This window comes from Trachurus trachurus (genome assembly GCF_905171665.1).
Source record: "Trachurus trachurus genome assembly, chromosome: 16".
Lineage (NCBI taxonomy): Eukaryota > Metazoa > Chordata > Actinopteri > Carangiformes > Carangidae > Trachurus > Trachurus trachurus.
The window spans coordinates 12,008,653-12,034,508 of record NC_139902.1 but is presented as its reverse complement, the minus strand read 5'-3'; the positions used below and the strand labels follow the sequence as shown (position 1 = coordinate 12,034,508).

The 25,856-nt window shown below is 42.9% G+C and overlaps 1 protein-coding gene across 2 annotated transcripts in view; it reads right to left on the bottom strand.

Annotated features, from left to right (window-relative positions):
- Positions 1-4,644: 4,644 nt before the first annotated feature.
- The window catches only part of efna3b (ephrin-A3b), a 57,366-nt gene continuing 36,154 nt past the window's right edge, over positions 4,645-25,856 (bottom strand). The window contains exons 3-6 of one of the 2 annotated variants that reach the window (XM_083989138.1): positions 15,574-15,866; positions 14,187-14,252; positions 12,959-13,036; positions 4,645-7,357 (exon numbers count right to left, since the gene is read on the bottom strand). In XM_083989138.1, the coding sequence (XP_083845264.1) occupies positions 7,239-7,357; positions 12,959-13,036; positions 14,187-14,252; positions 15,574-15,866 (556 nt within the window). In that variant the 3' untranslated portion in view covers positions 4,645-7,238. The remainder of the gene's footprint in view (positions 7,358-12,958; positions 13,037-14,186; positions 14,253-15,573; positions 15,867-25,856) is intronic. The other variant, XM_083989139.1, reaches the window with a different exon arrangement.

Sequence of the window (25,856 nt, the reverse complement as noted above, 5' to 3'; positions counted from 1 at the left end):
CATCTGAGTCATTCCAATATTTATTCCAAATAAATCCTATCCTGTTGCCTTATACATATGAACAAACACAAATCACTTCCTCTTCACGGGACGATTTCCACAGGAAAGTTTCACATTTTATCTGAAATGGAAAACATGAATAAATGTCGATTTAATATGGAAAAGAGAAGCAGAAATATATTAATATAAATATTATTCTTTCATCCATAAAGCTCTCATCATGAGGTTTGCAAAACAGAATGATTGGCATCAGAGATGAAATTGCATTTTTAAAAACTGCTGAGGTCCCTGTGAGAAAAGAAAAGAAAAAAACAAGAAACATGTTTCAAGTTTTTCCTTTTGATTTGAAATCCAAATAAAAACATGGAAAGGCAACAAACTAGTTATTAAATCCAACATTTCTTTGTACTCGACCCTGACAAATCTGTTGGAGAAGCTGCTGAAGCATGGACGAAGGTTCACCTCCATCAATCACTTGATCAGCCACACCTGAGTGTAATCAGCAGCCTTAACGAGGAAGCAGCTGGGGGAGATGGTTTCTCTGAATCTGGCTTCTTTTTTTTTTTCTTTTTCTTCCTGAATCTGGCCTCAGGTGCCACAACGTGACATGGGTGACGCAGAGCTTCCACCTTCTGTGTCTCTGGTGCCATCACTCAGTGCACACACACACACACACACACACACACACACACACACACACACACACACACACACACACACACACACACACACACACACACACACACACACACACACACACACACACACAAAAATACACCAAGGTTGCATGCCCACACTACATGCACGAGCATCAAACACTGCGTGCTTGCATGTTGACGCAGAAGGCCCTTATGTTCCTTGATGGCAAAGAACATAATATTCAAGGCTCATCGGTTGACTTAATGTGCAGGCAGAAAGGCGTGTTCACGTGGCAAGGAGCATGTTTTGTGAGCAGGAGCCATAAGGCCGAGTAGGAGGGCTTCCCCTGCCTCGCCACGCCAGTCACAGGACTCATCGCCACACAGACGTGACTTAGGGAACATGGGGAGCAGAGTACGTGTCCACACCAGGGGGGATCATCTGTTTCGTATGTAATGTGGTCTTTTATGCTTACGTGCATGTCTTTGGATGTGTTGGAGATGGATGAGTGTAAGGGAGGGGTGGGCTCCCAAAATATGAAGACCATATGGCATAATAAAAATACTGCTGCACTGATTGTATAGGCTCCAAAAACATAGTGCTCACTGAAGTTATTTCTGAATGTTGCAACGTCACAAGCATGAGCTGTCAGATGATACAAGTTGTCCACAAAACAACATCCAGTGCAGCTCACAGACTCACTTCCTGGTTTGACCTTGACATATCACTCTAGTTACGCACACTGTGTGATGAGCCCTTATCACCACCATTACAGGCTTTTCTCCATTTGTGAAATACTTTCCTGGGAACAAAACTATCATACTTAAGATAATCAAACATAAATGAGTCTACCTGCTTACTATGAAAAAAGGTGTTTTTTGCTTCTTTATGAGGGTGGCTGTGGGAAACAACACAATAAAACACTTTTAGTTCAAGATGAGACTGGAGATGAGCTTTGTGGTGCAGACAGTTGGAGTTAATTGTAACACCAGTGGTCGCATACAAAAGGATACAAAAAAACAAAAAAACAAAAAATCCAAACGTGTGTGTTGCAGATATTGGTAGAGCAAGCCAATTGTAAACAGCTTCATATTTACAAGCCTGCCCATGCATAACATTGGTTTCTTGGTAAAACAAACACAATCAGAGAAAGAGGTTTTTTTTCCCCTCTTCAGCCTGGCTCATTGTGATAAATGAATGCAGATAGAAAAGCTGCCTTCATGATTGGAGGACCTTGAGTTTCAACTGACACCAGTATTTGCTGAATAGATAGTCACTGCATAATTTCTTATTTTTTTCTACTCATTGTGTGAGAGTACAGTCCTTGGGTGTCCACAAGCACTTTCCCACCCTTGGGGAATCAAAACTGTCCCTCCCCATGAATTCACCCACTTTCACACACTGAAAATAAACAGTTATATCACAGCTCAGTAAAATAAATCTGCATGTTTAATCCCAATGCCTCCAGTTACACAATGGCCATTGTGGCCTTAATGGAGTTATGTATTCAGATGAGGGATTACATGGCAGGGGCACTTGGAGCAGCACCTTTACTCACTGAAGCTGTGACTGAACAGCGACACCACGTGGTCAGCCCTGGCTGCTGCAGTGTGGATTTAGAGGGGGGGTCTTGGATTTCTTGATAGGCTTCCCACAATTCACCAGTGGTCTCTCAGATGTGTGTGTGTGTATGCTGGCTCCTTAATCTAATGTGATTTTCATACATTACACTTGAGTCATTAACCCGTTCCAGTGAACAGAAAATGAAATGAAAATGTACCAGCAATGAAATCCAACTAATATTAGTTCCTTGTATGAACCCAGTGGCAGCAGGAAGCTTGATGAAGACCAGGGATCTGAGAGTAATAAGGCCAGGAATGTCTGGACGATCTCAACTAAAATGTCTGGGAGCTTGATGTCCGCCTCCAGTGAGTCAGGCTGATTCTCAGAAAACAGACAAGGCAGAATATGTTCTGTTGGGTGGTGTCACTTGTGTTATTCATCCCTCAGGTTCACTTTATACTTTTCAAATTCTGTCCAAAGTCTGAATCATTGGCTGGATCTTCTTCCCCTGAGCTGGTGATGCACCAGTTTCCAGAAGGAAATGATGATGCTTATTGGAAACGTTCGATCACCAAGATGATTAAAAACTTGTGTTATGCAATTCAAGCCAAAAGTTCAAAGACCTTTGACAGGTACTGTATGTCAGTTCATTACATTATATTATTAGTGAATAGGCACTTGTAATAAAGCTGAAAGAAAGAAAGAAAGAAAGAAAGAAAGAAAGAAAGAAAGAAAGAAAGAAAGAAAGAAAGAAAGAAAGAAAGAAAGAAAGAAACTAACTATACAGTACAGTACAGATTATGGACGTGACAAGAAAGATAAATCTGTGTTTACGTAATAATGAAATTGTTTCATTTAAAGCCTGTATTGACATGGCTTGTTTTGTTCAGTATTTAAGCACTCTTTGGTGAAATGTGCATCTTTCACTTAATTTGCATTGCGCCAGAAAATATCATTTATTGACAACTTCTGTCTTTCATACTGTAGCTTTCCTTCATCTCTCCATCTCTCTACCCTGCCTCTATCTGTCCACCTTCTCCCTCGTGATGTCCTGTCACAGAGTAACTCCACCTGTATGACAAAAGACCTGTTGCATAAGATCACAGACAGCGAGCCTGACTGCGCTCACACGGCCAGCAGCGGTCTTATCCCGCCATCAGCCAGTCCAGACAGACACAGGTACACACTGCCGACATGTCCCATTGTCATTCAAATGTTGGGCTGGTGATTGAAGTGCTTATCTCTCCTAATCGGAGCGTGTAAAGGTATTACTGCTGAGGGAGAGCGTCGCCACACCAACTTTGATATGGAAAATCACATCTGTGAGCTCCCAAACAACATTATCTACAGAGAACTGAATATACCAGGTAAAACCTTTCCTGCATCTGTTGTCTTGGATTAGCTCCATGCTTATTGCCCCTTTTTTTTCACATCCTCAAAGACAAAGAGAGCAGGGAAGGTGAGGAGGGGGCTGGAAAAGGGAGGCAAATAAAGAGCCAAACACACATCTTGTTAAAAGTAAGATTTGTAAGCTTATTATTTTTGTTATCATGATCATTGTTATAACCTCTGTTATGGTTTGTTCAGTTTACAGTTTATTTTCAAGTTCATTTAAAGTCATTCCAGTCGAAGGTAAACATGATTGTAAATTGTTGTTTCCAACACTATTAAATGCTTTTGTTGTTTTGCCAGACAACAATCAAACACACTCACACACACGCACACTCACGGAAAGAGCAGAAACGAAGAGACTGTTACTCACTCGCCCATTCATTTTCTCACGCACACAAATGTACACACACCGACACCAGTACACATAAAGACAGACGGCATCTCATGCTAAAGCTCCTGCACGCAGCCATGATGTAATTAACAGAAATGAACTCTGATTCTTACACCCCCTGACAAATACCCACATTCAGATGGGCACGCACGCACACACGCACGCACACACACACACACACACACACAAACACACACAGTCTTGCTCTCATGTCTAAGTTCTTAAGTGCAACTTCTTGAAGAGTGATTTACCCTCTTGCACAGCTCTTCAACCCTCCCGCTCCACACCAGAACCCAAACCTTTCCCAACTCACCCTCCCACCAAGAGCCATACATACACCTGGACTGTTTCACACACATTATTATGGTCTATTATTTCTATTCATTCAGAGCTGATAAGTTCCTATGAATTTAAAAGTATGATGTTTTGCTGTTTCGCCGTCCTTACTGCACAAAATCATGAGGTTTAGTCTTTTGTGTGTCTTATTAGATAATTTGACCTGCTATAAAAAAGTACTGAAAAACGACTCTCTAAGGGAACAGCCTCCCTTTGGTTTAACTGGTCACAGCCTGGACCACATACATATTTATATATATATATATATATATATATATATATATATATATATATATATATATATATATATACTGTATATATCGACATAGCTTTGTTTTAAAGGGTTTCCCAGTAATTTCAGTATCATACACCCATAAAACTGGGGTTCTCAGAAGAAACAGATGAAAAAATAACGTTCAAACTGGTAAAGCGGAGGTCAGCGTGTTCTTACAATTCCCATGATACAACTTGATAACATCCACTTAGTCCATCTCTGGCTGGTAAATGCCGACATTTCTATTTTCTAAGACACAGTTCAAGTCAGAGCTCTCTGATGGTATAGTCAGGGTTATTTTCTCAGATTTTAAAAAGTTCCATCCCGAGCCACAGAGGAGATCTTTAAAGTTTTCACAGGCCGACTACTCTGCTAATGAGTCCCTTTAAGAAAACCAAAATTTCCAAAAAGTTTCCCTCTACGAAACAATTCAGCTGTGAATTTGAATAATCACTCAGCCAGCAAATTCAGAGTGCAGCCCAGGTTTACATATGGCTCAGCCCACCCAATACTCCAACTTTTAAACCCCCATCTTCCCCCCTCAAGATAACCAATTCTACACCACAACAAACTCAACAAAGTAATAATAAAAAAATGGAGGGGAAAAAAAACAACCACAAAGAAAACGGAGTTTCAAGTTTGTAAAAATGCTTACATCACATTTCACCTCGGCAGATTTCAGAACATTGTAATTCCATTCTTTGTCCATTTTGACATTTACACAGGTACTTGAACGTCTCACACCGCCGCCGTGTGACCTGGTTGGCCAGCGATCAGCTTGCAGTCCATCATCATCATCATCATCTCCAACATTATTCATTATCAATATAATTATCATCACCTTCATCATTGTTACCAGCTACTATGGTAAGCCATGCCCTACTAGAGTCCATTGTTGGCAGGGTAGGGTAACCATGGTGAATAAGGTGCTAGTTGCTATGGAAACGCTATTCTGAAGCAACGGACTGGTACAGTTTGAGTTTTTGAATTGCCTGCACCTCCCCACCAAAGCACTTGGTTTGTATGTATTACTTGTTGCTTTAGTTGTGTTTTTTATTTTTTTTATTTTGCATTTTCAGACTTATAAGATGTACAGTATGTGGATGTGTTTTTTTCAGGCTGTTAGTACCATTTAAAATATACTCGCACCCTGTCAAACACTGTAACATGGCACACTCAGACATGTGCTTTTCTCTCTCTCTCATACACACACTCACACACACACACTCACACACATACACAGACTCGCACGGTAACAGAAAACCGTTTAAATGTTGCATCTGACAAATGAGTTTACAGAGATGAGATTGGTAGAGCAGGCTGCTACACCAACATGGACCAGTGGTGAAATTCTTATTGGACTGGACCTGTCCTTTAGATGCTTGTGTGAGTGACTGTCCTTCCTCCTTCGCTTCCTCCTCGCTTCTCTCGCTTCTCTCGCTCTCTCTCCTCCAAACAGCCTGCAGTCGTTTGAGAGGAGGGCAGTATTGCTGAGTGTATCGATGGCTGCTCTGTAGCCACCGTGTGCTTTAGTTAACCTCGGAGATGACAGAGGACTAACCGAGTACTTCAAAGACGGGACAGAAAAGTAACAAAGCAACTTATAACATCAATAAACCTTTGCAGTTTCGGTGACAATGGCACATCTAAGTTCCTCCCCCCAAAACTTATTTTAAGTGAATAATTCATCATTCAAATGCTCTGTATTTCCCCCCCGACCCGATCCAGTCCTGTTGCCGTCTGTTTGAGGCTGATGGTGAACGCAGGATGACACAGCAGAGTGGAGATGGCAACTAAAACACTGGTATCTGGAGTCCCGGGTTGTGTTTGTGTTGAACTATCAGCTACGTTGACCAGTCTCCTACACAGGACCAGCACAGTTCATCAAGCTGGCTCCTTTTTTTTTTCTCTACAGACTGGGGGCAAGCTCCCAGCATCAAGATAACATCAACAATAACATCAGCAAAAAAAAGGCAATTTCAGTTCAATTCTGCTGAAATCTATTTGATTCAGTTCATCTGAGTTCATTTTAAGTCTTGTTGCAAGAAACTATGGCAACTAGCCCAAAGGAAGTGTTTTAGCCAATCAGATCCAGGGGAAAGTCTTCAAATGGTTTTCAATTGGGTGGGTGGATTTGATGCCTTTTCTCCTTTTATTTTGATTTCAGCCCCATCTCTCTCCTGCTGTATAAATGTTTTGTGTGGTGTGCATAATTCAACAAGCTCAACCTACAGTATGGCCTGTTCAGACACACACACACTTACACACACAAACATATATATGCACACTCACACACAGTCTACCACACCTGCATCTGTGTGCACAGGCTGACTTTAATGCAATATACAGTTCAGTCTGTGTCACGAAGCGCCTGAAGGTCTTTAAACTCCACCAAAACCACACTCCCTCAAACACACAGCTGTACACACACACGCACACACGCGCACACACACATTCACACACTGTGTGATGCTTGAAAACTCCTAATTTCAAAGTCTTGCTCCTCTTGCCTTCTGCTCTATTTGTGGTATCTTAACTCCGCTCTCCTCCCCTCTCCTGACTTCCCCACTTCTCTCCCACCCTCTGATACTGTACACCCTCCCAAGGCTAGTTGGCATGGTGACGCTGATGGGACGGCCGTTGCTAGGAGATGAAGTGAACGGCCAGAAGTAGCATCGTCACGGTGAGGAGAAGGCGATCCCTGGATGGGCTGCTTCCGCTGACACTTTTCTCCAGCTTGGGAACAAAGGGGTTAAAGTCATCTGAAAATACAGAGACAGAGAAGAAGAGAGGAGAAAGAGAAAGAGAAAGAATGATGTCGTTAGTATTGTTGAAGACAATGCTAGCAGAGCCTTTCTCTAGACAGGGAAACCTTGAAAAGGAGGTTTAAGTTTTTCTGGGCTTCTAAATGTGCTGTAATCTTGTTACACAGCATCGCCGTCACTAAGACATGACCAACAGCCTGACTGAACAAAAGGCGGCGCGGCACACACTGTCTCACTCCCACTGAGATGTGGTTAGCGTGCTACAAAGACAACACAACAGCAGAGCTACAGCAGCAGACTGCAGCTGTCATTAAAAAGCTCTCATTGTTCTGATGCAGTGACACATTCCCAGTCGCACAGCATCACTATTACATACAGACAACACTGTATGTAATCCATCCATGTGTGCACCTGGCCATGGCCTAAAAATAATCTGTGGGGTTTTTTTTTTTTTTCTTCGGCTGGTGTCTAGTCGATGTACAAAAACAAGTCAGCAGACAGTTCACTGCATGCCAGCACTTATGAGACACACGTGTGGCCAGACACACCCTCTACTCTACAGTCACATGATTAATGAGACTGTAGCCCAGACAGAAGCACAATCTTATGTCTGTACAAAAGTCACGTTGACGTTGATTAGAAGCTCCGGTGTTTACGGTCCAGTCGGGATGGAAGTGAAGTGAGGATGTTGTCAGTGTTTCCACTACTAGGCACCGTTGTCTAGTCCCAGAATATTTCCAGCTGCTCTGTGGGTCAGACAGCAGAGTAATGACTGGCTGACACCTGGTTTTAGAGATGGCCTCCTCTGGTATGCTCCGCTGGCCAATCTAATGAGGTCTACGCAGCAGTGGAGCTGCAGGTTAAATGCTTTGACCGCTCTGTAACTGAGCATGCGGCCGCGGGGTCAGGACACAGTGTAACTTTGGCGCTGACAGACAGAGGAATGTGGATTTGAAGACACAAACAGCAGACTGTGGAGAATCTCGCACAACTGGTTCAAGGAAGTGTGGCTCAACTAATCACCTCATTACACACCCGCACACACACACCCACACATGTACAGTACCCCCTCGTCTCTCACTGACTGTCACAGATAAACACATAATCATTAGCGTGCGATTTTTTTTTATGGCGCTGTGTTTGTGCGGGACTGCGTGTGACGTTATGTCGTGGCCCTGATGTGTTCTGAGCCAAACATCAGGTTGCACAATACAAGGAAGCTGCGTGTGCACAACGGTGTGTGTACGTGTAGCTATGTGTGTGTGTGTGTGAGTGAACGACACTGAAGAGCCAGCATCATCTGCCCGGTAATGAGGAAGCTCAGACACCTGGAGGCATCAATGAACAAGAACAAGGAGACTTTCGGTGTCTTATTGTGGTCTGTCTGAGAGCGGCTTACTTGTGTTTGTTTGTCATTAGCCATCAACTTTAGCGGCTTCTGTCTGAGCTACAATGTAAAACTACAATGTTACACAATGACCTAAAAATAGAAACGCCTTATTTTCTGTTCAATTCAATGCATTTCAGTACAAAAGTCCCATAATAAGTACTTCATGAAAATAATTATCTTTTAATGCTGCTGACCACGTTGTCAGATTAGCGTTGATTAAGTTATGTTTTGTCTTTGAACTAATAATTTGCGGTGTTCCCCGACGAGAGCATCCTCATTAGAAGGTCATTCCAGTGAGTAGTAGTCTGAGTGCTTCTCTTTGTGGCTGCTAAATTGAGTCACATACAGAATAAGCATAGAGTCATCATAAGATAAAAACTATTGTCTAAACTCGGTTAGAGAAGCACTGATTGCTCGACCACGTACAACTAAATATAAACTGGTGGAATACTTCTGACTTCATTTCCGAGAAAACCTGCACATTTTCTAACATCAGCCGAGGCAGTTCGTGGTGTAATTTTAGTAACAGCCTCTGGCAGAACCTCTCGAAGTAAACAAACCGACACAGAAGTACTATTTGGAATGTACAGTACAATTGATACGATGAGGTGTTGTATTGTTATATCCCTAATAGACATCTGATTTAATAAAGATTTGTCAATGAACAATCCATAAAATTAAACCATAAAATGCAATCACTACTGACAGATATAAACATTCAGTCATTTAGCAGCTTCTATTACCACATATATACTGAATGATGTATTGATTCATAACATTGCAAGACAACATTCAGAGTTTTACATAGGAAAGTATAAATTATCCAGTATCATTCACTGGCCTTCATTTGGTCTCTTTTGAATTGTTTGAATTAAGAAATACAACAGATGTTCCCACAAGTGTGATGAAAACAGAGATGAGGTGATCCTTAACAGTTTGTGTGTGTGTGTGTGTGTGTGCGTTCTGCCACTGACATTCAACCTGATGTTGCTGGCAAAGCACACCAAACACACTATCCCTTAAAGGAGTGGTAATTGCTACAATAAACCCCATTAAAGAAAAAAGCTTCTGATTTCTCCACTAATGGCCGGACCTGATCGTCAGATAAGGTAACCTGAGCCAACAGGGTTGGTAAATGAGTATCCTCCCACTGAAAGCCATCAGTAATCACATGGCTGCATGGGGAGCCGCTAGCACCATTCCATCTGTGTTGTAAATGAGATCTAAATGAAATCTAATACTAGAGGCCGTATTCAGGAGGGAACCACTGTTGAGCTGTAGACACTGATTGAAAGGGGCAGTGTCCAGGAAATAAACTGTGAGCAGTGAAGGGGAGAGAGAGAAAGAGAGAGAGAGAGAGAGGGAGAGAGAGAGAGAGAGAGAGAGAGAAAGAGAGAGAGGTTTACAATATGAGTCTGCAACATTCAGCTTTGTTTTACATTTTCAGACGCGACAATCAGACGGACTGGAACTGAGCAGTTTGTGCGCGTCGCCTTGTGTTTGTGTGAATGTGGTGACGTGAACTTTGAATAACAGTAATTAAAACTATGATGTGATGAGTCTAATCGGCAGTCAGGAGGACTGAGAATGAGGGAGGGGAATAGGAAACTGTACTGCTTCTTTGTTTTCAGTTCATTTCACAGCTCCCTGCTGATTTTCCTCACTTCCTCTCGCACCACTAGGGTTATCCAATTAATTTAATTGGCAACACAGCACTACAGGTGAAAATGACCCATAGGAGCTGAGGTAATTTGTGCTCTGCTATTGTGTCAGCCATTCACTAAATATTAACAGTATTGTCATGTACTCCATTTTCCTTGGGAGGCTTCTGTGGAAATCTTTGCTTTTCTTTGTACCTTGTAAATAGCTGTGTACTGCATGTGATTTGTGTGTCTTTTTCAAGTTGATCTTTTATGTTACTGGGATGAGTATCTTTTGAATTTACTATGTGTTTACAAGTATGTGCTGGAGAGGCGAGAGGGAGTAAGTGCTGAGGATACGTGATGGGAATATGAATCACTTGATACAGTGGCAAACAAAAGCACTGGTGAAATCTGTTGCCATAAGGTAAAAAACTATGAACCCACAGACACAATATCATTTTGAAATAAAATGATTTTTTTGTGTGTAGTTTACATCATTACACTCGATAGCATTAACATGTAGAATGAAACCCTAAAATTAAAATAATTTTGAAAAAAATAGACATTAAAATAGGGAAAAACTCAATTTCACACATCAAAAGGTGAATAAACTGAGTGTGAGTGGCTTTCCCCTCCACTGCATTCCTACTTGTGCTTTGGGAGGAAAAATGGAGGATGGGAATTAAAGGGCAGGAAGAGGAGGAGGAGGAGGGCATGAAGAAAGGAGATGGAGTGAGAGAAAAACGAGATGAAAGAATGATGAAGTGAGGAAAAAAAAGTGAGGGAGAGGTATCTCAACAAACTCACATGACCTGCAGCTATTTGCCGCAGCCAGTGATGAGTTTTCTTATGACAGTTGTGAGAACAGACTGATTTATGACACAAGCACACACATCCAGCCATGCACATACACACAACAACACAGCAGCACAGTGTAACAGGCTACCTTGGTGAAGAGCGTGATAACTAGACACGATGATGATTGATACACATGTCTAGGCTGTTTAATGGGTGGAAACTAGCTAGGCCAGGCCTGATGTACGTGTTGCTGCACTGTCGTTGCCATAACAATGACAAGCAGCCACAAGATGAGCCGAGATATTATCCTAAAGTCTGTCACTTTTTGATTTACTGCTCTGCTTCTCCCTTGAATTGCTGCCAGATTTTTACAGAGTTCCATCCGTAACAGATTTAGCACGATTTAGCACGACTCCCATGATTCCTGTGAACGCACTAGTCGTGTAATCCTGATGAGAACAACATAAGGACAAACAGTGAGCACTTGCCAAGATCAGGAACTACAGAACTACAGGAAATCCAAACAGGCCTTCCCCTTTTCTGAATGAATTTTGAGGTTGTTTTTTTTTTTTTTTTTTTTGGTAAATCATCGTGAAACTCTGTGTTCTTTGCTTATCCGGGTGAAAACAGCGAGTGTGAAATGAATATGCATGTAGTTGTTTGGCAGGATCAGCAGCTTGCCAAGCCAGCTGGTGCTGTGAAGTTAACTGTGTTGGAGGTTTCTTTTGAGAACAGCACATTTCAGTTTGTTCATCTACTTTTGATACTGTGCGGCCGATGAACTGATCGCTCTGCCATCACATATGCACCACATGTGATACATCTACATTTTTGTTACTATCAAACAAATACTCAAAAACACCTTTACTTTTCTAAATCCAGTTTTTGTCCGAATTACTGAAATCTCTCTAATCTGGAAGCTTTGATACAACTGTGTCAGCATTACTATGTCAGAGCAATACAAAGTGGTTTGGGGACTTCTTTTCTGCCTGCGTTTTGCCTGTCAGGATAGATACAGGTTGTCCAGACTATATGATTGGTGGAGATAGGCTGCACTGGATGCAGCCTTACAGGATGCTCTGCAGAAACTAGCACCAAAAATAAAGTTCATCAAACAAAGATGGGACAGGAGACGACAGCACTCTTTATAACAACTGATATTTAGTTAAAGATCTATATACTTCTAGAGTTAAGCCATTAATATTATAGAATGGACTGTTCCTAGCTCATATGTTATGCTACCATAATAATGAATCAATAAATAATGAATGGCAAAAAAAGACCAATTTTATCACATTGTGCCTTTTACTAAGTTCATGTTTAGAAATGCAGAAAATATGAATTGAATGAATGCGCCACAGGCGCTGGGAGACATTTTCATTACAATGACCACGAGCACTGTAGGTTAATTTGAGTCAATCCTGTAGAGATAACCTCCTGTAGCTGTAAATACTCATGAGTGCTCCAAATGAGTATTTATCTGCAGCTGAAAACAAATGCACCATCTACTTTAAAAAATGAAACTTTATACAATATTTAAGGCCACTTTTAAAAGTTTTATTTTTATTTTGTTTTCTTTTTGTCTTAAGACTTTGTGCAATTTGTGGACAATGCCCAAAAAATAGTGTAGTGTGTGACTCTTAATTTCATGATTTCATAGGCTGTGATGCAAATCTAAGTCTGGGTCTGTTTTTTGTGAATCCAGACCGGCCCAAGAAGATGTGAACCACACCTACTCAAATTCATGTTTAAGTGCGTATGACTCACCAATATCGTCAATTTTTAGGTCTGGTCTAAGTGTGTAGTCTGGTTCTGTAGGCTCCGGCTCATCGTCCACGTCAGAGACTGGAGGAGGGAGAGAGCGAGAGAGAAGAAATTGGATGAGATAGGAAAAAGAAGGAGAGAGAGTGAGGGAGCAGGGGTTAAACCATTTGTCCAACCAAAAGGATTTTAATTACATCCAACTTGACATCTTGAGAGAAATACGCAAAAGAGCAGCAATGCAAGGGTGTAAGGGTTAAAAAAGAAAAATCCCCTCGGAGGAGACCGACTGACAAGCTATAACATCACCAGCAGCTCTGAGAGAGAGAGAGAGAAAAAGAGAAAGGGAGTGAGAGAGAGGAAAGGCGAGGGCAGGAAGATCAAACTGAAGAAGGCAGTGTGTGAAAAGGGATGGAGAGCGATGGAGTCTGGGGGGGTGGGGGTGAAAGAGGGAGGAGAGGTTAATACTACAGGGCTGTGGAAGTTAAAAGGACCGGACAGGCCAGGGATCAAAGTCTGTGTGTATATGAGTGTGAATGAGTGTGTGTGTGTGTGTGTGTGTGTGTGTGTGTGGGTGAGAGAGGGTTGAGAGATTGAAGGACAGCAGGAGCGCGAGTGAGAGAGGTTAACACTATATATACATAGCCACCCACTGACCGCACACAGCAATAAATGGATTCTGACAGGGAGCGAGGGATGGAGGAGGGGTGAACGGGGAGGAAGGAGGGAGCAGAGGAGAGGAAGAAGGTGGAGGGATGAGGGCCTCCAAAGCTGGAGCTGCTCCTCTCTTCTGCTACAGACGGACAGAGAGAAAGAGCACGAAGAAGAGGGCAGAAAAAGAGAGATAGAGAGAGAAGGAAAGAAGAAGGGGAGCAAAGGGGGGTTCTTCTGTGCTGTGAGTGAAAATGCTGCAGGGGAAACTCAGCAGGAGTATTAATAGCTCTGCCTCCTTTAGACTGTATTTAGACTGTATATGCATCTGTATGCAGCCTGTATACAGTATGTGTGTGTGTGTGTGTGTGTGTGTGTGTGTGTGTGTGTGTGTGTGTGTGTGTGTGTGTGTGTGTGTGTGTGTGGCTTTCATAGGATCCTGGCACCTGCAGAACAGGTAGCGAGGCCAAATGGGTGGAGGTCCAGGTACAGTCTGCAAACACATTGATTACAGGTCACACACACACACACACACACACACACACACACACACACACACACACACACACAGTGAGAGACTTACCCGTGGAGCAGCAGACGTACACTCGTAGTCTCAGACAGCTGCGGCCGTGGTGATGGGTGGGCGTGGCTGTGAAACATGAAGAGCACAACTGATCAACTTTGTGCCAGCATGAACTCATGTGCTCTTATTGCTCGTGTCCAGTTGAAGTGAGAGTGAAACAGCAATTCACCAAACGCTGTGGACAGTTTAAAGCACAGTGTGGGCTGTAAAAGCTGTGGGTTAAAAATGTCAGATGACACTTATCGCAACAGCACATCACAAATGTTATTTGGTACGTACAGTGATAGGGGAAACAACTGTTTATCTTGAGCTGTTTTCTTTTTCAGCAAAATTCTGTATATATAATTCTGAATATTACATTACATACCATACTGAACATATAGTTGATCAACACTTGATTTTTGAGGTGATGCTGATTTTGACCTTAGGGAGCCTTAAAAAAATCAGATTTATTGTCTACATGGTAATGTTCCTTAACATATATAAACAATAAATATTAGGGGGAAAAAACCCTCTTGATATGCATCCTTTACCGAGCAGGACATTTAGAGTTGGGAAATCAACTCATCAGAAATATTATGTAATTCTCACTCTTTTTAATTGACCTCAGACCTAGTTTGACATTTCTGTATTCCAATTATGTTTCTGCTATTTATCAGCCACCATATGCACAGACATGTGCAATAGGCTTCTACAGGCCCGGCTGACTTACTTATCAGTCTAGCTCTTATGTACAATCACTTGAGGAGAATATTTCTCTGGCTGTATGAACATAACTGAATTCCTAGGGCCAGTAAAGAACCAAATGAAGCATGTCTTTGAAGTGAAGCACGGTGCAGCTTCCTGATTGTGAAGCTGCAACGCAAAACAACTTTCTCCAGACATTTCCTATCAAGTTATGTAGGTTAAATAAGCACAGCGCTCATTATGCAGCCGTTTAATGCATAAGACATTCATCTTCAGTCTGAAATATTTGTTTTCAAATTGTTTTATGACAAGCTTAAAGTTCATTATTTATACAATGTCATATTAGCACAAGGTGTTGTGAGTTAATTTGATTAGCAATCAACAGAATGGATGAGCCTGCCTGACTGCAGGGTGATATGATTAGATGCGAAGCAGCAATTTGTTATGCAGAAATCACCAGAGGACGAACTCTGACTAATCTGAACAGAGGATTCATCAAATCCCTTTAACAATAGAAAATTAACATTTCATCTACAGGAGTGTTTGTCAGATCATAGCTCTAGTCTCACTGACCACCTCCTGCAAGAATAAGATTTATTTATCCGCCTTTTGCATTTATATTCTGGGGACAAACAGCACGGTAGCTCATAACGCTGACGTGTGTTGGCGTGATGTCGGGTGCCGGTTTGATTCCACTCACAGATGTAGTAGTACTCCTGTCCGACGTGGAACTCGTAGCCCAGCGAGAAGGCGCTGTAGCGCTGGAACTTCTCGGAGAACTTGATGGGCGCGTGGGGGGCGTGAGGCCGGTTGCACTCCCACCTCTTGAAGCCCAGCTGGGGGTCGCAGGTCCTGTAACCACGGTAACTGACCATGTAGAGGATGTACTGCTCTCCGGTGCCGACCATGCGCTGGCTGTCGTTGTAATGGGGGCAGTAGATGTCCAGGTAGTCGTTGACGTTCACCTGCATCGTGTAGCCTTCCCTGCGCAGACTGCAAACACACACACAGATGGTTGGGTTTAATACAACTAATAACACATTACATGTTACATTTCAAAATCTAATTTGTTTTCATTCAAGTTTCATTACAACACACTTTTCTGTTCAAATAAAACTACACATATGGAATAAATATTGCTTTTCACTTAATCCCTATAGCACTACCATTTCAATAAAGTCACAGAAGTCTCCACACACACATAAGCACACACAATTTAGCCGCATTTTTGTTCTGTCTGCCTTAGTTTACATAAAGTTCCACATTTTGCATGATTGCTGTTAACTGGGACTAATTCTAATTAACCATGCACCAGTTTTAGACACACACACACACACACACACACACACACACACACACACACACACACACACACACACACACACACACACACACACACACACACACACACACACACACACACACACACACACACACACACACACACACACACACACACACACACACACACACACACTCTTCTGGCATTAACACCACACCCCCTGTCACACACATCACTGCAGAGAGGGAGAGAGCTAAACACCTCACATTGTTGTCTGGTATGTTGTGCTTTGGATGCTTTCTGCTTGAGCGTTCACCCGTGGGTCAAACAGATCTTTGTTTGAGAGTTGTCCAGTTATTAATAACACAAAGCAGGTGAGTGTGTGCGTATATTATTTGAGGCTGCAGGGCTGCTGCATGCAGAGAATGCGGAGCTGGCTCTTAGTATGGACTCAAGGCCCCAGGGCCACAGCTCCTTCTCCTAGTGTCAGCGCAGCGTTGTCCCCTAACCCCAGCGCTCGTACATCAACCTGAGCGCAACGTTGCGCTCACGTCAGCCGTCAACGTCGTGGCCACGTTTCTCCCCCCCCAAAGCTCATATATCAGCGTCAGCCCTAAAAAAGACTCAGCCTGACAGGAAGATAAGGTCTGATTCTGTGTGTGTGTGTGTGTGTACGCAGATGTACGTGTAGATGTGTGTGTAGTTTGTGTGACAAAGTGAAATAGATTCTTTCCTGACACCCCAAAGCCCTCTTTTTCTCCCCATCACAGACACAGGCCCATGTCTGTGTGACAGAGACAGGTTGCAGTTGTAAATCATACACACGTCGATGAGCATGTGCACACTCACACACAAATAGACACACAGACACACACACACACACACAGCTTCTCTCTTTCTCAGAAGTTCTAGTGGTGACACCATAAAATCACAAGGGGGCAGCAGTGTGTCATCCGCAGCCTGATGCTTCCTCTCTCCCTCTTTGCCAGTTCTAGGTCATGTCTCCAGGGAGATTATTATTCAATTATTAAATGAAGATCGAAACACTGTTCCCAATGTCTCCCTCTCTCCATCACTTCTTACCATGCTCTTCAAATCCTTCCTGAATTTGTCTTTTTTTCTCTTCTCTCCATTTCTGTCCTCCCTTTCTTTCAGAGCAACATCAACGCAAGATTAATTGTTCGACATCTTTCTCTTTTCCTCTCCTCTCCTCTTCTCTCCTCTCCTCTCCTCTCTCACTTTCTCTCATTACATCATTTACTAGCCTGCAGAAGAGATTTACTTTTTTGCGGTATTAGAACCAGAAAAAAGCGTAAAATGCTTCAAGGGAACTATATTAATAGTGAATGCAAAAAAAAGAGAGAGAGGGAGATACAGAGAGCGAGAGAGAAAGAACATGAGTGAGGGATGAGTTTGGTTCCACCAGGGAGGCGTGAATGCAAATTGAGTAAAAGAGCAGTGAGAGCCAGAACGGAGCAGACAGAGAAAAAAAAAAGTAGGCGGTTGGAGTTTTACGCTTCCAAAGAAAAGCACGTTCTCCGAGATGAAGGGATAAAGGGAGAAAAGAAAGAGAGAAAAATGAGGGGGAGGGCAGCTCGGAGCATCTTGGGTAATCTGAAAGCAAATCACCTCTCAAAGATAGAAAGCTGGCTTTAGGATCCCCACTGTGTATGTGTGTCTGTTTGTATGTCTATGTGTGCACCTGCTTTGGTTTGTGTGTGTGAACAAGCGTCTCTGTGTGTGAGACATCAAAGCGAATCAACTTAAGCTGCCAACCTTTTATATCTGATAGTGTGACATTATTATATATTTAAGGTGTGTGTCTCTGATACAAACACTAAACACACAAGAAAGGGACAATTACCTCCAAAATCTGACTTAACAACAGCTCCACTATCTTGTAAAAAAATAATCCCTAAATATTGCATTAATCTATCTGAGACCACAATATGTTTTAGTTTCGGGGCTGTGGATAATCAGAAAACCATGTGGCCAATTGCAGAGAGAGTAAAAACACTGTTTTTAATCTTTTTGTCTCTGCAGTCGCGTATGTACGTGACAATGATTTTGCATTAGCGAGAAGTTGCATCAAACATAACGTTCTTTAATTGCCCCCAAGTTGCATCAACAGTTTTTCATTGAGCCAAGCACAGAGCTGTGCTGTGCAGGTAATAAAGCTGTGTTTGAGACGAGACATCAGAACCAGCACTGGGCTGGGCTGTTATTTTGGCTTTAGTGGCCGCACTGCTGGTGGTCAGGTGACACCCTCTGGCCCACAACAACAACAATGTGCCTCACACATGTAGGACGACTAAAAAGGCTGTAAAGTATGGCTTTGGCTGGAAATGAGGTTTTGTATTTCAAGTCATGATTTTCATCTGTGCCAGTTGGCCAAGTTCTGTGTTCTGCATTGTGCTGTGAGAGAGCAAAAAAGAAAAAAAACATTACTCTACAGCATGATGCAATCCAATACAACAGTTCAGTACAAACTATTTGAAATGTACAGTAACTGTTGCACCCATCGCGGGTACCCAGTCACAACAATATAATTAAACTCCACACTACAAGTGAAAACATCAGCGTGTAATTTTTTAACTTTCACGTTGCATTGTTGAAAAAAAAAATGTCTCCATTCAGTTCAACGCAGTGAAAGCTTTGTGCTTTGCGTATAACCCAGAATGGAGGTCTTGACGAGGGAGACGGGAAGTGAGACTGATCCCTGCAGTTTACAGTGTAAAAACAGTTTACACTGTAAATTTAGTGTGTCACTGTCGCTGTGTCAGAGAGGTGTCGATTCAACTTCTCTGTACAACTCAGGCTGCTGCTTCTGGTTTTTTGTTTTTCTACTGAGCTGCATAATCTGGAAAGGTGTTTCTGAAACATTGGCGCCTGCAGTGCATATATCAGTAAGGTAAAAAAAAAACAAAAAAACATATACATTATGCAGTTCCATTCAACCACAACACAGTCACAAAATGCACCAGAAAATACAGTCGACAAACTGCAGTAGTATTTTTTGATTGATGTGACATTTATTGCATATATTGTTTTGTAAAGGCATTTTGATTATGGTCACAGCCTGTTTTCATTCATATCATTTCATCTAAAATGGTTTATATGAATGAATCTGGTCTGTCAATCTACACAGACACAACTAAAAGGAAAATTTCAGGATTCATTTTAAATAACTGAATGAAAGCTCTGTGGACTGACCGTGCTGCGACTTCCATTTAAATGTTTACGCTCATCACTTAAGTAAAGCAGTTGGCTGTAAACTGTCTGTTGGGAATGTGCCTCTTCCTTTTGTGCAGAGTTGATGTGACAGCTTCATACCGTCACAATCACATTATTCCTCCAGTCTGCTTCAAGACAAAAGAGAATGTAATAAATATTTTAATTTAAAAAGCTTGTTTCCCAAAGAATTGTGAATAAAATTCCCTTCTGACTGAGACAGGCCATTCTATTGAGGCTCTTTTTATTCCCCCTTTATGACATTTGAGCTTATTGGATAGTAATACTCCCTGAAAACTCTAAATAAAGAAAGATGGAGAGAGACAAAGGTGGAGCAGCATATGAGATGTCATAGTGCGTTGCTGTTGTCTGCACCCTCCTGATGCCTCCCTTTCCTTTTGTGTTGGATCAACACTAATTTCCTCTCTCCAAAGTGATACCTGCCTTCCTCGAATCCGATGGCAGCGAGAGCCCAGAGATGGAGAGAGGGACACGGTTTTTTATCAAGAACACAACTCGGAGGAGATGAGCAGCGGCTTCCAAGAGCAAGAAGGGTGCTTATATACGGAGCCATCAGAGAGGGATGCGGTGATGGAACGATGCAGAGAAAGATGGGAGGATTTATAGGATGAGACGAGGGGTAGTCGGGGTTAAAAGCTGCAGAGTCTGGCCACCAGGGAGTGGAGGGTGATAGCGGGAGGGAGCGAGAAGAAGCAACAGCTAAGAGCAAGATCAAAGTGGGCCTGGATCAATGTCACTACTGTAAAATCACATCAGAGGGAGAGAGAGGGAGGGAGAGGGAAGGAGACAGAGAGACAGAGAGAGAGTATGTTGCCTATATAAATGCAACATAATGCCACAGAGTTACCCCCTGCCTCACTATTATCTGCCTGGCCTGTTGGAGCACCATATAAATAAAACACTTTGACAGTAACAGCAATCACTCCTCTTTGTTCTCTGTTAGTAAAATGGTCCTTTTTGTAAAAAGGGGGGAGGGTGGGGGGCTAATGGTGACTGTGAGCTCACAAGATTTAAGCCAGTGAGTGTAGCTTTCCCCTCCTCATAGCACTGCATGGTGTTATATTGAATATACAGCAAATTGGTTGCCAGCTCCGCTATTATGCTGTGATGATGTGTAAAGATAATGCTCTGGAAAAAACAATGTTTGAATTGTCTTAGGTGCAAATTGTCTACATCTGGGAGGCAGGTGTGATAGTCAGCGGTGCTAAATATTCTCAGCTGGGAGATGTTACTTATTAGAGCACATTTTGCACATGGCTTATTAAACCTCCTTGTCATGACAGGTCAGCAAATGTAGAAAAATGTCCCTTAATGGCAACATTTTAAAATAATCTCATCAGTGACCTTGCAAATTGCCATGGAAACCGGGGGAGAGGAAAAAGGCATTAGGAAAGCACAATGCAAGAGTCGGCCACAGAGGGAGACATGAAGAGGCTCAGCTCAGCACCCCAAGGTCCAGTTAGCAAAGTGGCTAACTGCTTTAACCCCAAATAACAAGTCTGAACTTTTCCTAATAAATAGCTCTTAATCGTTTTATTAGTAGTAGGCATTTCCTCAGTAGAGAACAGGTTTAAGTAATAAAATGAATGATGGCAGACTTCTCTTTAGCTGCTGTGTATCGACTCAGTGTCACGGCGTTATGTCTTACTGGGACACTTTAATAGAGCAAAGCCACTGGTGATGTTATTAGTGTTTTTCCTGCTGTGACAAGTAAAACTGTCAAATGTGAAAAAGACCTTTAAAAGAATTACAACAGCAGGCAAGTTTAATCTTACAGCTGTTTCTAATAACCAACAATACACCCACATTCACGATGTTTATCTTTTGCAGTCTGAAAATGAATAAATGAATAATAAAAAAAAATGCAATGAAAAGTGAAAGTTACTTGTTTAAAAAAGGATTATAATTTCCAATTTTGTCAAGTAAATGTGTGTCAGCAGCACAGGTTGAGGAAAATGAGAGAAATACCCACAGACTACTTGATTGCATGACTATTTATAATAATGATAATATGACTATATCCCCTATCGCCGCTGTTATTTCATCTCCCTAAGGATGACAGTGTTTTTTTTTTAAATATATATAAACGACTTTTCATGTTTTATCAATGTAAATGTTACCTCAAGGAGTTTAATTTACATCAGACTGTATGAAATATGTTCATGTAACGTCGTCTTTGTATCTTGTATGACTCACTGCCAACTATAAGGGTGTAACCTTAACATGGGCGCACACGTGGACACAGGGATGAGTCAGGTGTCAGAGCTTTTGTGTTTCTTTTGTAACAACTGAATACTCAATGATGAAAAGTAAAAGACCACGGGGGGCTGATTGGGTAGCCAGAGTGTAAGTGACAGTGAGTGTGTGAGCATCAGCAGACTGCCAGAAAAACATGCACACCAAGATAAATCAAGGTTAAAGAAAATCAAAGGAGACACTTGTGATGGGCACAAGGTTGGGCTGGATTAAAACTTGTCCAGCAGTGTCACAAATGATTGCCAATCAGGAGTTAAAAGCCACTCGGCCTCCTGAGGCCAGAATTCTTAATCCCGGCTCACTTCTGTACGGAGATGCTAACATTGTTGTGGGAGGACTCCAATCAGCCAGCGGAGCGGGAGTTATAATTGAATGGCTCCCCCATTGAATAGAGACTCGTGGAGATCTGTAGCATCAATGAGGCCCTCATCAGACACAGACAGGAGTCCTTCCTGCTGTATCCTCCTCTGCCGTCTCCCTATGTTCTGTCTTTCTTTGCCTCCATTTGTTCTCCTGTGACGTGTCTCAGTCTTGCAGACAAGGGTTTCAAAAAAGAAGAAGAAAAAAAAAGAAAAAAGAACATGTGTGTATGTCATACGCCCCTTACTGCTGCCATCGAATTCAATATTGGTTGGCATTGAAGGTGTTCATGAACATGACCGCCGGTGAAATAAGAGCGTCAACCTTTCTCTGTTCACAGCTTCCAATTCTTTTTTGTTCTTCTCTGCTCCATCCCTCCATCGTATATCCCCCTGGACTCAAAGAGGAACATGCATGTGTGTGTGTGTGTGTGTGTGTGTGTGTGTGTGTGTGTGTGTGTGTGTGTGTGTGTGTGTGTGTGTGTGTGTGTGTGTGTGTGTGTGAGAGTGTGTTCGTATGTATGGGGTGGTACTTTTGTGAGGGGTCTGATAGGGTGTAGTGGTTGAGTAGGTTCTAAATTCTCACCATTTAGATCAATACCTGTCTAGAGTGTGTCCAGCAGACTGGAATATGCTGCCTTCTCTCAAGGCCACCACACACACACACACACACAAAACCGTCTCTCTCTCTCACACACACTCGCGCACACACACACACACACACAGTCCTGCCCTGCAGAGTGATGGTTCATCATTGGTAATTGATCAAAGTATTACAGCGAACAGGGTTTCTTGCCAAGCGGCCTCACACTCAGCGCTGACATGATCCCATAACACGAGCAGCGTTCTCCAAATCTCTCTCTCTCTCTCTCTCATCTCCACCCTTTCCTCACATCTCCTCCCTCGTTCTCCTGCCCTCGTCCCTTCTTTTCTCTCTCCTGCTCTTAAACACTCCTTCTCTTTCCCCTCTCCGTCTTCCCCTTCTCCATCCATCACCCTCTCCCTCTCTCTTCCTCTCTCTGCCTGTGGATATTGACTGTGTGGTGTGTGTGTGAGAGAGAGAGAGAGAGAACCAGCAGCATGAAACCTAATGGCAGCCGTTATTAGCCCTTTGAACCGAGCTGTCTCGCTTTCACACAGAGCCCCCCCACCACCACACCCACCCCTGTTCAACAGACACATACTCCCGAGCCATTACACACACAAAGACCATGTTCCCCTGCACATGTATGTTTTCGCAATCAATCAAACATGCTCTACTTTGTGGATTTAGTCGGAGCGCACATGACACAGATGGATGGGTGTGAAGAGAAGAAAAATGAACAACTGCATGAAACGGCACATGACGAGAGCCAGCGCCGAGTCGCCGACACACATGCGCAGTAAGTAAAAAAGAAATGAAAAAAAAAAAGCCAGAGGAGATCGGAGACGTGGGAAGATGAAAGGATGAACGACAGGGACGGTAAGGAGGAAAGACAGAACACTTGGATGAAGAGAAATGTTGTTGAACCTGTGAGTAAGATCAGCAACTTGTGGTCTTTACCTTAATTTGTGTGTTTATTGATTTTGTTTTCAACTTTAATTTATCGTCCGTTTAACTACCATCCCCACCCACGCGGCCTATTTTATGCTCCAGAGGGTTTCTTCACTTTGAGGCGTCTTCTATCCCTCAAACCCCCCCCATGTGTTGTTCACTATACTTTCTTGCCAGCGCTGAGCAATCTCTCTCTCTTATTCTTTCACTTTGCTCCCACCAATCCTTCCTGGGCCACTCTATCCCTCTGTGTCCTTACATCTCCCTCCGTCTCTGTTCCCAAAGCCCTTACAAGAGCACGAGTGATCCCATCAGACACTGTGCCAGCAGAGAAAACACAGAGAAGAGAAAGAGAGTGTATGTTCCCTAAGCTCTCCCATGATTGATAGTGATCCTGTCTGATGGCTGTGTATAGACTCAGCACTCAGTGAGACATTACCCTCTGACCCGGCTATTGATTCTTGCGAAGGCTGCCCCGAACACACAACACTAGCCCTGACCCTGCCCGTGAGCAAACCGCACACACAAAATAAAATGCACACACACACACACACACCTGCTTGTGTGTACAGTTCTACAGATTGATAGTTTGGCAGCGTCCTGTGAAACCTGATCAATCTGGTGCATAACAATCACCCCCCCACTCCCCCACTCCCCCACTCCCTACCTCCCTCCCTCCCACCGGCCTCAGCCCACTTCCTGGCTGAGTCACATGGCACCTGTGTCCCGCTGACTGATGTGTTTGGGTCAGGGTCTGGAGGCTTGGATGTCAGGGCTGCGGAGGAAAGAGCTCCAGCGCTCGTGTACACCGTTCTCGACAACAACAACAACATTACTCAGATCCCTCTTCTCCTGAGCCACATTTAATAAGTGATCCGGGGCAAAGAAACAGCGCTTTGCCGGGCCGAAGGACAATGTGGAATAGGAAGTAGCACCATCCATCAAGCGGACCTGGGTCAGATAGTATTTGCAAATCGTCTTGCACTTGCTTTAACCTGCTTGACCTGTGAGGTGGGTGGGGGTCTGCCGTGTACAAGATATCAGCTGCAGAAAGGGAAAGCTTTTAAAACTCATGTTGCTTCTCTTCTGTGCTTCAGCCAACTTTGTGTGGGTGGCCAAGTTAGCTCATTTGAGAAAAAACTAAACAAAAAACGCCGCCCTATCAGGCACTTCAAACGCGGTAAAACAAAGCGGTGAATGATCGGCGGCCATTATTTGACCCATGTCCCGATATCACGGCGAAGTTAAACACAGATTGGATATTTTTTCGCCATTGAAAGTCCAAGGAGGCGAAGCCAGAAAGAAAAGCGAGACGGAGAGGAGTGCCAACCGAGCTCCAGCCTAATGGGCTTCCAAGACAAAACCACAGCTGGCTTTCAACATTAGTCGCCATGACGACAGAAGAAGCCCTAGCTGCGGAGCTATTGTAACAAAAAAACGGGGCTACAGGGGTTCATTGCTTTGTGCAAAAACCCATCTATCCCCTCTTTATCCACCATCTCTCCTCTGTCTCCCTAATGGCTAATTAAGCACCACTTATTACTATTTCACATTATCACAAATCATCCGTTATTACTGTGGCAAATTCTGTTTTTCACCATTTTCAAGGGGGAGATTTTTTTTCTGGGAGGGGGGCATCTCAAAATAAAATCTCTGGCAGGGGTGTGTTACTAAGGGCGACAGGCAAAATCTGAATCCCATGTACTGTATGAGCAGCTCGGTGTGCAGCGCTGTGTGCCTCCTTGTGTGGCTAAATGGGACATGCAGAGGTGAAATAAGGACAGAAGTGAATATTTTGTTAAAGTTTATATCTTAGCTCTAAAAAGGCACCATTGAGAAATCTACTGTACTGTCTGCTGATTAAAATTCATCTCTCAAACCTTTTAATTTGCTCAGAAAGAGACAAAAACAGCGTGTAATAAGGCCAGAGACACAACAAGAACAATGGGTTTTAGGGGCAAATAGAAGTTCTGTTACTCTCCGGCAAAGACAGATGGATGAACACACGCGCTCGTGCTCACACACACACGCGCACACACTCACACACACACACTCAGAAACATACACACACAAGGGCAGTGAGATAAATAGCAGACTTGATAGGACAAGCAGGCACCAGCATGAAATCTTTAAGTGTTTAAATGCATCTGGGTATTCTTGTCAGATAGAAGATGACACCGAGCTCTAACAGTTCAAGCATTATGGATGTTCTATTAATGCACTGTGACGTGTGGAATTAATTAAGTGTATTCACATATATTCGGTCACAAAGGCCTGAAATTAAAGCTTGCAGATTGAGA